General features: G+C 43.8%; 1 protein-coding gene across 1 annotated transcript in view; it reads left to right on the top strand.

Moving 5' to 3' along the window:
• itfg1 (integrin alpha FG-GAP repeat containing 1) overlaps positions 1-12500 on the top strand; it is a gene marked incomplete at its 3' end in the record, with an annotated part of 114845 nt that overhangs the window by 41578 nt on the left and 60767 nt on the right. Inside the window, 2 exon segments of the mRNA XM_042062654.1 lie at positions 11223-11291; positions 11294-11316. Coding sequence (XP_041918588.1) covers positions 11223-11291; positions 11294-11316 — 92 coding nt within the window.

Here is a 12500-nt window from a genome sequence, read left to right as displayed (position 1 = left end):
AGGGGACATTCATTGTTTGCATGTCAATGTGACAATAAATCTTAAAGGTCCAAAGATCAACCTCTGGGGGACATCAAAGATCAAGAATGTTAATTAAATTGGGATTGGGATTAAGTTCAGGTCCAGTAATACTCAGATTGATGTTGTTGCTCATGTCTGTGTTGACGCACAATTTGAATTACTGTTTCAGTGCTCTGATTAACATGGAAACCTGTCTTAAACATTAAAACCATTTAAAATCAAGAAGGCAAATACATTGATTAAAGATTGTTTTTAAATATTTTGCCAACAAAGATTATAGATTAGATATGCACCGGTAATTGTTTTGTATGGAAGCATTTAGATTACTTTTTTTTTTTAGTTAGGTCTTTTAAAAGTTGTTTTCAGAGATGTTTTCTGTGTTGCTGGTAATTGCAATTTTTGAGTCTAAAGTAGTAAGAGAGGACATGTAGTGTCTGATTTAAATATATATATATATATGACAAAAAAAGACACACTATTTGCAACTCATGACTAGTAGTATAAGTATATATACTCTTTTGATCCCCTGAGGGAAATGTGGTCTCTGCATTTATCCCAATCCGTGAATTAGTGAAACACACTCAGCACACAGTGAACACACAGTGAGGTGAAGCACACACTAATCCCGGCTAAGGTTGCAAAATTCTGGGAATTTTCAAAGTTGGAAACTTTCTATGGGAATTAACGAGAATTAACAGGAATAAACGGGAAATAATGGGAATAAACTGGAAATTTTCAATATAGCAAGTTAGTCTATAACAGGGAACTTGAATGTAGTAGACAAAATCCCATCTTGCAGCATAATATTAGTTAAAACAACCTGATTTAATGCAATTTCACTCAAATTTCTACCCTACACATATGTCAGTCACATGCACACAGCAATCAGCATAGGCTACTAGACATAAAGGAAACCTATGGTGCGTTCATGTGCAGAGTTGCCCAGTTATGGGCTTGTCGTCACTTATCCTCATTCAAATGGATGTACGTCATTTTGCATGAGCTCTAATGGGACGATGCTCATCTATGCTCATATTGCCTGTCTGATTTTTTTTAGTAGACCTACAGTACTTCAATAGGAACCTATGTTACACAGTAGGCCTACTCATAATAACCATATATGCTCATATTGCCTGTCTGATTTTTTTAAAATTGTTTTACCATTTTCTGGGATTCTGACTGGACAAAGTGATAGTCAGTCAATGTTCCAACCAATCAGATTTTGTTGTTGAATGGCGTGGTGTATCTTGGGCAGTTCAGTGGTTTCAGTGTTTCTAGGTTAGCATGCTAGTAAACCTTAGGCAGAGAATGGGATTGCCGTTAGCATGCTAGCTAGTTTTGTATGCTAAGCTGTGCGAAAATACGAACAAAGAGATCATATTGCTTATTACGAATCAAAATGTTAATGTATATGAAACAGTTTCTATGAATTACCCCAAATTCCCAGGTATTTCCTGTTAATTCCCATTAATTCCCATAATGTCCTTTAATTCCATGAAAGTTTCCAATTTGGAATATTTCCAAAATTCCCCAGCTTAACTTCCTATGTAAAGTTTCCGGAAAAAATCCGGAAATTTTCCGCCCCTTTGCAACCCTAATCCCAGCACAGCCCTGCAACAACAGTGGTGCTCGGGTAGCAGTGAGGGGTTAGATGTCTTGCTCAAGGGCACTTCAGCCGTGCCTACTGGTCGGGGTTCGAACTGACAACCCTCCGACTACAAGTCCGAAGTGCTAACCAGTAGGCCACGACTGCCCCAAGCGTGAAGTTCAGGTGACAACTGTTACGTGCTACAGTGGGCTGATGGTATTGTTTTGCATGTTGTTGAAGTCAGAAGTATGTGTGTGTGTGTGTGTGTGTGTGTGTGTGTGTGTGTGTGTGTGCGTGCGTGCGTGCGTGCATCTCTTGGACACACACACACACACACACACACACACACACACACACACAAACACACACACAAACACAAACACAAACACTTTCTCCCTCACACACCCACACATACGCTCCTTTAAATCTCTTCTCCATACCGCTACAGTGAAGTGTGCCCAAACTCAAACACTCCAGCCGACATCAGGTCATCTCCAATCCAAGGCACCAAAATGACAGCAAAGTGACAGAGAGAGGGAGTAAGGGAGGGAGGGGTGGCAGATAGGGGAAAATGGTATCTTAGAGAAGAGGGAGAGTGGTGGAGAAAAACAGTGAAGTGCTATTAGAGAGAGAGAGATGGAGGCAAACGGTGAATTGCTATTGCAGAGAGAGAGAGAGAATGAGAGAGAGAGAGGTGGAGGAAAACGGTGAAGTGCTATTGCAGAGAGAGAGAGCAAGAGACATGAAGTGAGAAAGCAAACAGTGACTTATTTAGAGAAATGGAGTGAGAGAAGGATGGAGAGGTATGGTAAGATCATCAGGTACTAAAAGAGCAGAGTGATAGACTGAGAGAGCCAGCAAGATGGAGGGAGTGAGAGATGAGAGAGAGAGACAGAGAGAGATCGAGAGAGAGAGGAGTCATGTGTTGTCTGAGTTCTGGTGATTAATGATTATGAGACTGGAATTAGACACGGGAGAGTGTTAGAGTCTCGCTCAGTGTCACAAACACCCTGCCTAGTCAAATCAGTCACTGCACACACACACACACACACACACAGAGAGAGACTCACACACGCACACACACACACACACACACACACACACACACATACACACACACCCACACACAGAGAGAGAGAGAGAGGGAAAAAGAAAGAGACACACACACTAGTGTTGTCACAATACCAAAATTAATGTTTCGATACCGATACCAAGTCAATAAATGATTTCAATACTTCTTCGATACTTTTTCAAAAATGTATTTGATTTGGGGGCCCCACCACCTTGACGTCATCATCAGTAATATTGAATATACTGTAGTGTGATCACGCCAGTGGCCATCCCAGATTCTGCTTGACTCTCTCCACACAAACACACATGGAAAATTATGACTTATGTCATATTTCATATATTCTGCATAATTACTAGTAAATATATTTAGCTGTTTGAATACTTCATATTGATTTTTAAACTATTACACTTAGGCATATCTTGTGGTGTGTAGGGCTAATTGAATGCACATTGGTGATGTGTAGGTGTAATTGAGTGCCTGTCACTTTAAGAGATACGTGAGGGTAATTGACCTTTAGTCTCACGGTTTTAAGTCTAGTGAATAAAAGTTGCACATAGCGCATAAGGATATGTGGATGCAATTAATTATGTTTTGTATGTCATTAGATAAAATAAATGTTCAAAAAACAAACAAGTCGAAGAAAATCTTTCTGGGATCATAGAAGAGATAACTGTCTTGCAATGTTCATTAATGATTTTAGTGAGCACTATTGACAAACGTGACCTGAGCTAGCTGGATAGTTAGCAAGGATCTCTCTTCAGATGTAAAAGTTTGCCATGGTTGCTTAGCCTATTTCTAAATTACATTAAACCCAAATAGTAGGCCTAAATGACCAAAATCCCACAGCCTAGGTAGGTTAGCAACAGCAGCCTATTATTATGTGTTACAATAGCATCACTTGAACTAGCAGCCATGTCTCGCTGTTTATAGCACGACAGCTGCGCTTACGTGTGTGTGAGAAGAAAAGACGCACAGCCACAGGTTAGGGGAGGAGGTGCTAGAACAGGGGTGGGCAAACTTTTTGGCTCAAGGGCCACACTGGGTTTTGAAAATTGGCCGGCGGGCCGCACCACCCCTGCGCTAGAAGCATGCCTTGTGCACACGCATGTTACTTCAAAAGAACACGGTCATTCTCAAAAGTATCGATACTAATAAAATTAGGCATTGTGACATTTTTAATTTCAGGGTATTGCGATACTTTTGTAGTTTCGGTGCACCGTGCAACACTAACACACACACACACACACACACACACACACACACACACACACACACAGATAGAGAGCGAGACACACACACACACACACACACACACACACACACACACACACACATACTGTACACACACACACAAAGTACATAGTGTATATTCAGAGACACAGGATGTCCCTATCTTTCCCGCACCAATTGCAGTGTGCTTGTGAAGGATGGTGTGGTGGCCATCATGTTAGCAGCAGGAGAGCGCAGTCTCATTTAATGCAGTGTGATCTCCTAGAGTCTTTCCCTCTGTTCCTCGCTGATGTCCTTCACTCTTCACTTCTTCATCTTTTCCACCATACTGTTCTCACTCCTTTTTCACGTCATATCTTTCTCCTCACTCAGGTAATTTCTCTTTGACTGTCTTCCTGGTGGACACACGCGCACACACACACACACACACACACACACACACACACACACACACACACACACCCTAATACACAATATCTTTTTTTCTTTGTTTCCCTTTTCCTTCTCTCTCTCTCCCTTTCCCCTTCCTCCCCCTGTCCCTCTCATCTGTCTGAGCTAATAAAGAGCAGTGTGTGTTTTAGTGACTTAGGCTCTCTGATTATCAGCTGGATGGAGCCGTGCGCCCTACTCCTGCTCTCCACGGGAGATTGCTTCTGACAGGCCCTGAGTGTAGGGAATGAGAAGGCACACACACACAGACACACACACACACACACACACAGTCTCTCTCTCATACACTCACACTCATGCTCTCTCTCTCATACACACACAATGAGAGAGAGAGAGAGTGAGAGAGAGAGAGTGCTTTGGCAACACTGTACCTACAGTCATGCTAATAAAGCAACCTTGAATTGAACGAGAGAGAGAGAGAGAGAGAGAGAGAGAGACCCCCACTGGTTGTAGGGGAGCAGTCCCATCACCTGGCCTCCAGCAGTCTGTGGTGTGAAGTGTGTTATAATGGGGAAAGCATGGCCCAAACAGCGGCCAAGGACACGCTAGGCCTGATGAATCACTCTTACCTAACACTTGTTCATCACAAACACACACACTTGCATCCCTATTTTACATGAACGCCCCCACAGACATGCATTTGTGGACAGATTGTGTTCATGCATGCATGCACACTCGTACACACACACACACACACACACACACACACACACACACACACACACACACACACACACACACACACACACAGGGCGCACAAGGCATTTTGAAGTGTTTTATAATTGGGTCTCGTCTTCAAAAGCCTGGTGACCTTGGCTCTGCTTATATTCCACCATCAGCTCTTTCCCTTAGAAATCCATTTGAATATCACTACCTAATTAACACACACACACACAGACACACACTGTACAGGTTTGATCAAGAGCAGTTGCGTGATCGAGTGACAAGAAATACTGTGAGAAAAGAGGAAAGCAGCAGATTTGACCTCTGAGAGCTAGTTAAATAAACAAAACTAAATAAATAAAACTACAGTAAGCAAGTGCTTCTCTCCCATTCTCAAAGCACCACTCAGTGAGAGAGAGAGAGAGAGAGAGAGAGAGAGAGAGAGATAGCACAACTTGGGCCCTACCAATCAATCATGAAAAATCAAAAATTATGATCTTCCAAAAAAAAAACAATCAACATCTAACAATTACCATTTCACAATCGGCAAACAATCAATAGAACAAGTAAAACATTATTGTTATCTAGGATTAGTAATCTCATATACTGGAAAATTTGACAAAGCAATCATAGATTTAACAGAAAAGGCAAGAAAAACATATTACATTTTAAGAAAATCATTAATTAAATACAATCCCCCATTAAAATTATGGTTAAAAAATGTTTATTCTGTAATTAAACCAATCTTATTATATGGGAGTGAGATCTGGGGCATCAAATATAAAAACAATTTGGATACTTCGGGACAAAAGCCAGCCCGAAATATTCCATTTAGAGTTCTGCAAAAATATATTAGGAGTGAACAGGAATTGGGTTGTAGAGCTAAATTAGGAAGATTCCCTCTCCTTCTCAATATCCACAAAAGAGCGGCAAAATTCTGGCATCACCTAAAACACAGTGAACCAAGCAGATACCACCATACTTCTGCCCAGCTGAGGGATGGAAACCCAGAGAAGAATCCCCTAGATTACCTAATTGAAAAACATGGCCTAAACAAAATTGACTCAACCATTGCTTCAAAATTAAAGCAATTAGAAAAAAAACTTGAAAATAATTATATTAACAATTGGAGGGATAAAATTAAACAAATAAGTAAACTCAATGTATTTAAATTAATAAAATCTGATTACAATTTGGCACCATATTTAACTCAAATTCAAAATTATAAACATAGAAAGCTATTGACAAGGTACAGGCTCAGCGACCATAGCCTTGCTATAGAAAAGGGGTGACACAGGCAAACCTGGCTGGCCCCTGAAAAAAGGATGTGTGCTGACTGCGGTAATGTAGTAGAAAATGAACAGCATTTCTTTACTGAATGCAAAAGATACAAAGTTATAAGGGAAGAATATTTTACTAAAATCCGAGATATCGGTCCTGAATTTCTTGAAACAAACAATAACTAACAAACAAAAACTATCATTCCTGCTGGGGGAAGTAGACAGCCCATGTTACATGATCAATAACATAATAATCCATTATTTTATTTTTATTTTTTTCCTGTTAATTTAATCAGCCAGGTTTTGTTTTCCTTATTATTATTCCTTATTATCATTGTTACTATTGTAGAGAGAGAGAGAGACAGACAGAGAGAGACCGACAGAGACAGACAGACACAGAGACACACACACACACATACACAAAGAGAGATGAAAGTTTTGCAGGCAGGAGCATGATGGGGTTAGAAAGGAAGGTGGAATGAAGAGATGTTTGTGAAAAGTGAAAGAAGGAGAGAAGTAAAAGGCGAAGTAGACAGAAGGAGGGTGGAGATAAAAAAGAGAATTTAGATGGGAGGGCATGAGGGAGTGACACACAGTGAGAACAGAGAGGTAGAGTGAGGATAGAGGGATGAGAGAGAAATAGAGAGAGGGAGAGAAAGAAATGGAGTCACATCCTGGCAGAGGGAGACATTGGGAGGAGATAAGAGGGAATGTAGAGAGGGGAAGAGCGCGGGAGACGTGTGGCATGTCAAAGTGTGTGTGTGTGTGTGTGTGTGTGTTTATGGTTGTTGTGGCGGGCCAGGGAAGGTTGGGTGTTCGTCTTTATGTGTGTTGCTCTGTACCTGTGTTTCATGGTTGGTTTGTGTGTGTGTGTGTGTGTGTGTGTGTGTGCGCACGCGCGCATGCATGTGTGTTACTGGGTGGTGGCAGTTATTCTGATCACACCCCATGCTGTCAGGTTTGGGTTGTGCTCCCCCTTGCCTCTGCTCTGCACTGACAGATCACAGATACGAAGTGTTGACCTTCCTCTGAGAGCAACATGACACACACACACACACACACACACACACACACACACACACACACACACACACACACACACACACACACATACAGACAATTCACATACTCTGACATGCACACACGTACTTATACTGTCATTCCCTCACACATGCACAAAAGCAAAGAAACTTGCTACAAAAGTACACAAAAGCACACACAGAGAGGCATAGACAGACAAATACGGATATTCGATTGCACAGTGCTTATAAGCTGGCATGTAAACACTCACACACACACACACACACACACACACACACACACACACACAAAGAAAACAATGGCCAGTCAGTTATTGACTTTCATAGCATGTGCTCACAAGCTGACATATGAAAACACACACACACACACACACACACACACACACACACAGTCTCTCTTACATGCATGTGCACGTTCATACATAAATGTTCTCTGTGCTGTGGCTGTCTACCGCCTGACAGGAGGGGCTGTAGTCTGCTAATGACATTGCTGAGCTGTGTGACTGCATCTGATTACTCTGTTTCCCCTGGCTGCACTAACGGCAGAGCATATTGTCGTTGGCAACACAGGCACATTAGTGGCCTTAGGTTGCAGCACCCAGAGAACACTTCTGACTGTGGGGGCAGTCCTAGAACACAGTGTTAATGGGTTTGGGTACACGACATAGACCCAGCACCTCTGACTGCACATAAATACATATGTACAGCTTTTCTTGTTGGTCGCTTAAGATGTTTCTGATCAGTTCATCAGCATTAACAAAAAGAAGGGGGAAAAAAACAGTCCAATGTCCACTTTTGAACATACACATACACATAGTAGACACAGACACGTACACGTACACGTACACGTACACGTACACGTACACATACACATAGTAGACACAGACACAGACACAGACGTACACACAGACACAGACGTACACGTACACACAGACGTACACGTACACGTACACGTACACGTACACATACACATACACATACACTGTGCTGCTCTGTTCAGTATGAGTCACATGCAGACTTAATCGGATTCAAGTAAAGCCATTAGTTCTCTTTGTCTTGTCGTCATAGTATAATGCCCATAATGCTCTTAATTTGTCACTGAGGTATAAACAAGAATGTTTACAATAGAGCACTCCAGCCAGCTTATATGGACCCTTTCAACAAGGTAAACAAAAACAATGCTTGAACGTTCTATTTGGGCCCCAATCTACTTCCTCTGCATTAAGATAACATATGGAATGTTAAAAAGGAAGTCTTGTGGGGCCAACTATGATGCTGATAATGGAACTCTCTTGAAAGGGTCCATAATGAATGAGCAGAATGTTCCACTGACAGTTACTGATGAGGTAGAGCCTTCCTTCAGGAAATGGAGGATTTCACATTCATCCAGAACACCTGGTCACTATCTGGTTTTGTGATTGTGTGTTTGTGATCTTGACTGTTGAAGCATTGAGGTCAGACTGCAGATCAGGGGTCGTGAGTCAGGATGCTGCTTTCACCCGCAGTAGGTTCACTTTTAGCGCTTTTAGCCCGCTACGTGTTGTCTGTATTGTATTTATTAATCTTATTAATACAATACTTTGAAGCTTTTGTTTGCACGTTAGCCTGAAATGGCCGTCACACTGGTTGCTCCAATACAACACCCGGAGTGGCATCCACCAAATCTGTGAATGATTCATTCCTCACGCGGCAGCCGTTATCACACGAGCGCGTGTCCAGCTTTTTGCAACACTGCTGCTGGAATATCCTGTACTGGATGCACAGGAGAGCATGTGGTTTGTATTGTATGATGTTTTCTGTTGTTCTTCTGGCCGTGCTGTCGTCTCCTAAGGCAGTCCCAGTTGAGCTGAACCCACCAGTCACCCCTCTTCTGACTCCGCCGCGCCATCTTGTGTGCCCCTCTCCACAGAGACGGCGTAATGGATGCGCAACATATGCCAGACAAAACACCTCCATCTGTCTCGGGCGTGCCAATAACACACCCATGTCAGACACAGATACACACACACACACACACACACACACAAACTCTCTCTCTCTCTCTCTCTCTCTCTCTCTCTCTCTCTCTCTCTCTCTCTCTCTCTCTCTCTCTCTCTCTCACTCTCTCTCTCTCTCTCTGTCTCCCTATGAAAAAGTGAAAGGGACAAACATGCCAGCATAGTTGGTCGCAAATACATCTCTCTCTCTCCATCTCTCCTTTTCTAATGCATAATTCATTAACAGGCACATGAACGACAGAAGGCTGCTGTGTGCTGTCAGGAGAAATATATGAAGGCATTTATTATTTCATTATTCTTTTTTTACATCACCAACATCAAACATAATGAGACGTGACGTTTAGAACCTGTTCTCCGACTCACGTTCAGCGTCTTCTTTTATCCTTTTTTTTTTCCTGCCCATCACACAGGGGTGTGTCATGAAGGGAAAGATAGGAGGAAGGGAAGAGATAGGAGGAAATTGACGAATCTCTTTTTTCCCCTCCTCTGCTAAACTAGTGCACGCGTCCAGGACAATGACTAGTACTCTGCCTCGTTTTGAATTTCTGTAACCTGCGCTCAGCTCTGTCGAGTGTTAGTGGCACTGATGTTGTTTTTGTGATGGCATACACAGTGTGGGGCTTGCAGGGTGAATAAGGCACAGCTCCCTCCTTCGTCCTCTCTCGTCTTTTTCTAATGCTTCTTACGTCGCTCCTCCATCTTCACTCGGTCACTGCGTTCTCAGTGTTCCTTACTGGCCTCTCTTCACAATCAACAGACAATCATCTCTTCCTATGCTGTGTGTGTGTGTCTGTGTGTCTGTGTGTGTCTGCCTAAATCTGGGACTGCATATAGGAGATGGCAAGAGTTACCATGGATACTCTCTGAAGTCTCAGTGGACATCACAGATGCCAACTTCTGAGCGATGACTGGTTATTGGCCTGATCATGTCGGGGGATGAGTAGGGGCTCATTTGGTTTAGAATTGAAGGCCCCATACACCTACCCACCATAACGCGTGTGTATGTGTGTTCACCTGCTTTCTTGGTGCCTGTGTCTGCCAGCAGTCACATGTTGAAGATGGTTATTTTCCTGATTCGTGGCCTTTCAGTTTGACTGTGTGTTTGTATGTGTGCGATAGTATGTGTGTTTGTGGGTCTGTTGGCAAGCAATTTCACAGACACACACACCTACACACATAAATCTGCTATACCTGAAATTGTTACAATGCAACTGGGCAGCCTTATCTGAACCGCAGTACCAGTGTCTGGATATGCGATATAACAGCAAACAGAGTGAGTGTGTTTGTGTGTGTGTGTGTGTGTGTGTGTGTGTTTGTGTGTGTCAGTGTGTGAGAGATGTAATGGCATGCACTGCATGCATTCCCAGTGTGTGTGATTTCCCTCTGTGTCTCTATAGCTGAAGCCTCTCATTTGCATCGTTATTGAAGCCCACACACACATACGCTCACCACACACACACACACACACTCACACTCACACAAACACATTCAAACTAAATAGGCCATGTACTCTGCATGCCAATAGGGATGTCACTATGCCATCAACCCCTTTACCTGACACTGCTGCTCCTATCTCTTCTTCCTCGTCACTCTTTTCTTCCCTTTCTCTCTCTTTTGCACCCCCCCAAACTCACTCTGAATCCTAATGTGCTTCATGCTTCACTTGGTAAACAGCTGTGTGTGTGTGTTGTGTGTGGTGTGTGTGTGTAGACCAGCATTGGTCACTGAAATGGCTGGGCTACTCATTTTCTTGCTCATTGGCTTCTCTCTTCTCTCTCTCTCTCTCTCTCTCTCTCTCTCTCTCTCTCTCTCTCTCGTTCTTCTATGTGTCTCTGTCTTGTCGTTCCCTGTTAACATTCTCCTCCTCTTCCTCCTCTTCAGATGGCGATGGCTTCCAGGACCACCTGCTGCCCGTGTGTCTGGACGACACCTGCACCAAGAGTGCCATCTACTGAGCAAGCCTGGGGACGCACAGGTACCACACACCACCTCCGTTTACACACACTCTTCCACACCGTGCAGCCGACCAAGCCAAACACACTCTCTCCCCTCGATTACTCCATGGGCATGGTGCTCATCAAGCATCTCCAGCAGTCCAGTGGCTTTGAGACTGAGACTCTTGACCGGATGTTGGCTAGATGGTTTTCCTAACCTGAGCTTGACCTGCCCATCACAGCTTAAGCTTCTCTCTTGACTCGCGCCGGCTCACTTGTCCTTGCACAGGTGTGTCCTTGCACAGGTTGGGACACAAGTACAGTATCCTGTAGCGTTGGCGCCTTGACTGCCATGCAGCGAGCCTGGCGCTTTTTGGGTTTTTTGGGGTAACGGCCCACAGTGACTGAAGCCAGTGGCTGGACACTGGCACCAGTGTTGCCACCCTAAACTCCTGGACTAGATGCCCCTCTGATTGGGAGTGGGAGAGAGAGAATAAGGAGCTATTTCAGACACAAAGGCCCATCTTATCTCATCTTATCTTATCCAGTCTATGATGTTCCTGTCAATGGGACATGATCAGAGAGAAAATGTCCTCTTATTTACATAATGTGTGTGAGGGTGTGTGGTTGTGTGTCTGCCTTTGTATATGACGTGTGTGTGCGTGTGCGGGCAGGCGTGAGAGGGGAGGGGGACTTGCACGTGTGTATGCGATGTGCACAGGCACGATCTCACAAGCCTTTGTGTCTCTCTATAATTATGCCCTTCATCTAAATGACTGACAGCACACACACACACACACACACACACACACACACACACACTCACACTCACACATTAAGACGGATTGGGGTCTGTAATGGAGAACATGGGTTCTCGTGGCAGGGGCTCCCAGACTTGCGGGTGTCTCGCGGCAGAGATAACACCCATCTCCTCTCTGCACTTCTCTCCTCTCCTCCTCTCTTGCTTTTCTCTCTTCCATCCATTCTTCCTCTCCTCCTCCTCTTCCTCCCTCCCTCCCTCTCTATTCCTCGTAGCGTCTTGCTGCAGAGATGAAGCCCATACCCTCTGTGCTCTGCTCTCTCTCCTCTCTTCTCCTTTCCTCTTCTCTTCATCTTTCCTTCCATCTCCTCCTCTCCTCTCCTCTCCTCTCCTCCCTCTTCCTCTCCCACTCCACGTGCCAGAGTCTGTATGGCTGTCAGAGTGAATACGCAGATGGAGGGATGG

This window comes from Alosa sapidissima, chromosome 14 (assembly GCF_018492685.1).
Source record: "Alosa sapidissima isolate fAloSap1 chromosome 14, fAloSap1.pri, whole genome shotgun sequence".
Lineage (NCBI taxonomy): Eukaryota > Metazoa > Chordata > Actinopteri > Clupeiformes > Clupeidae > Alosa > Alosa sapidissima.
The sequence above is the reverse complement of the archived record's forward strand: the minus strand, read 5'-3'. Positions and strand labels throughout refer to the sequence as shown.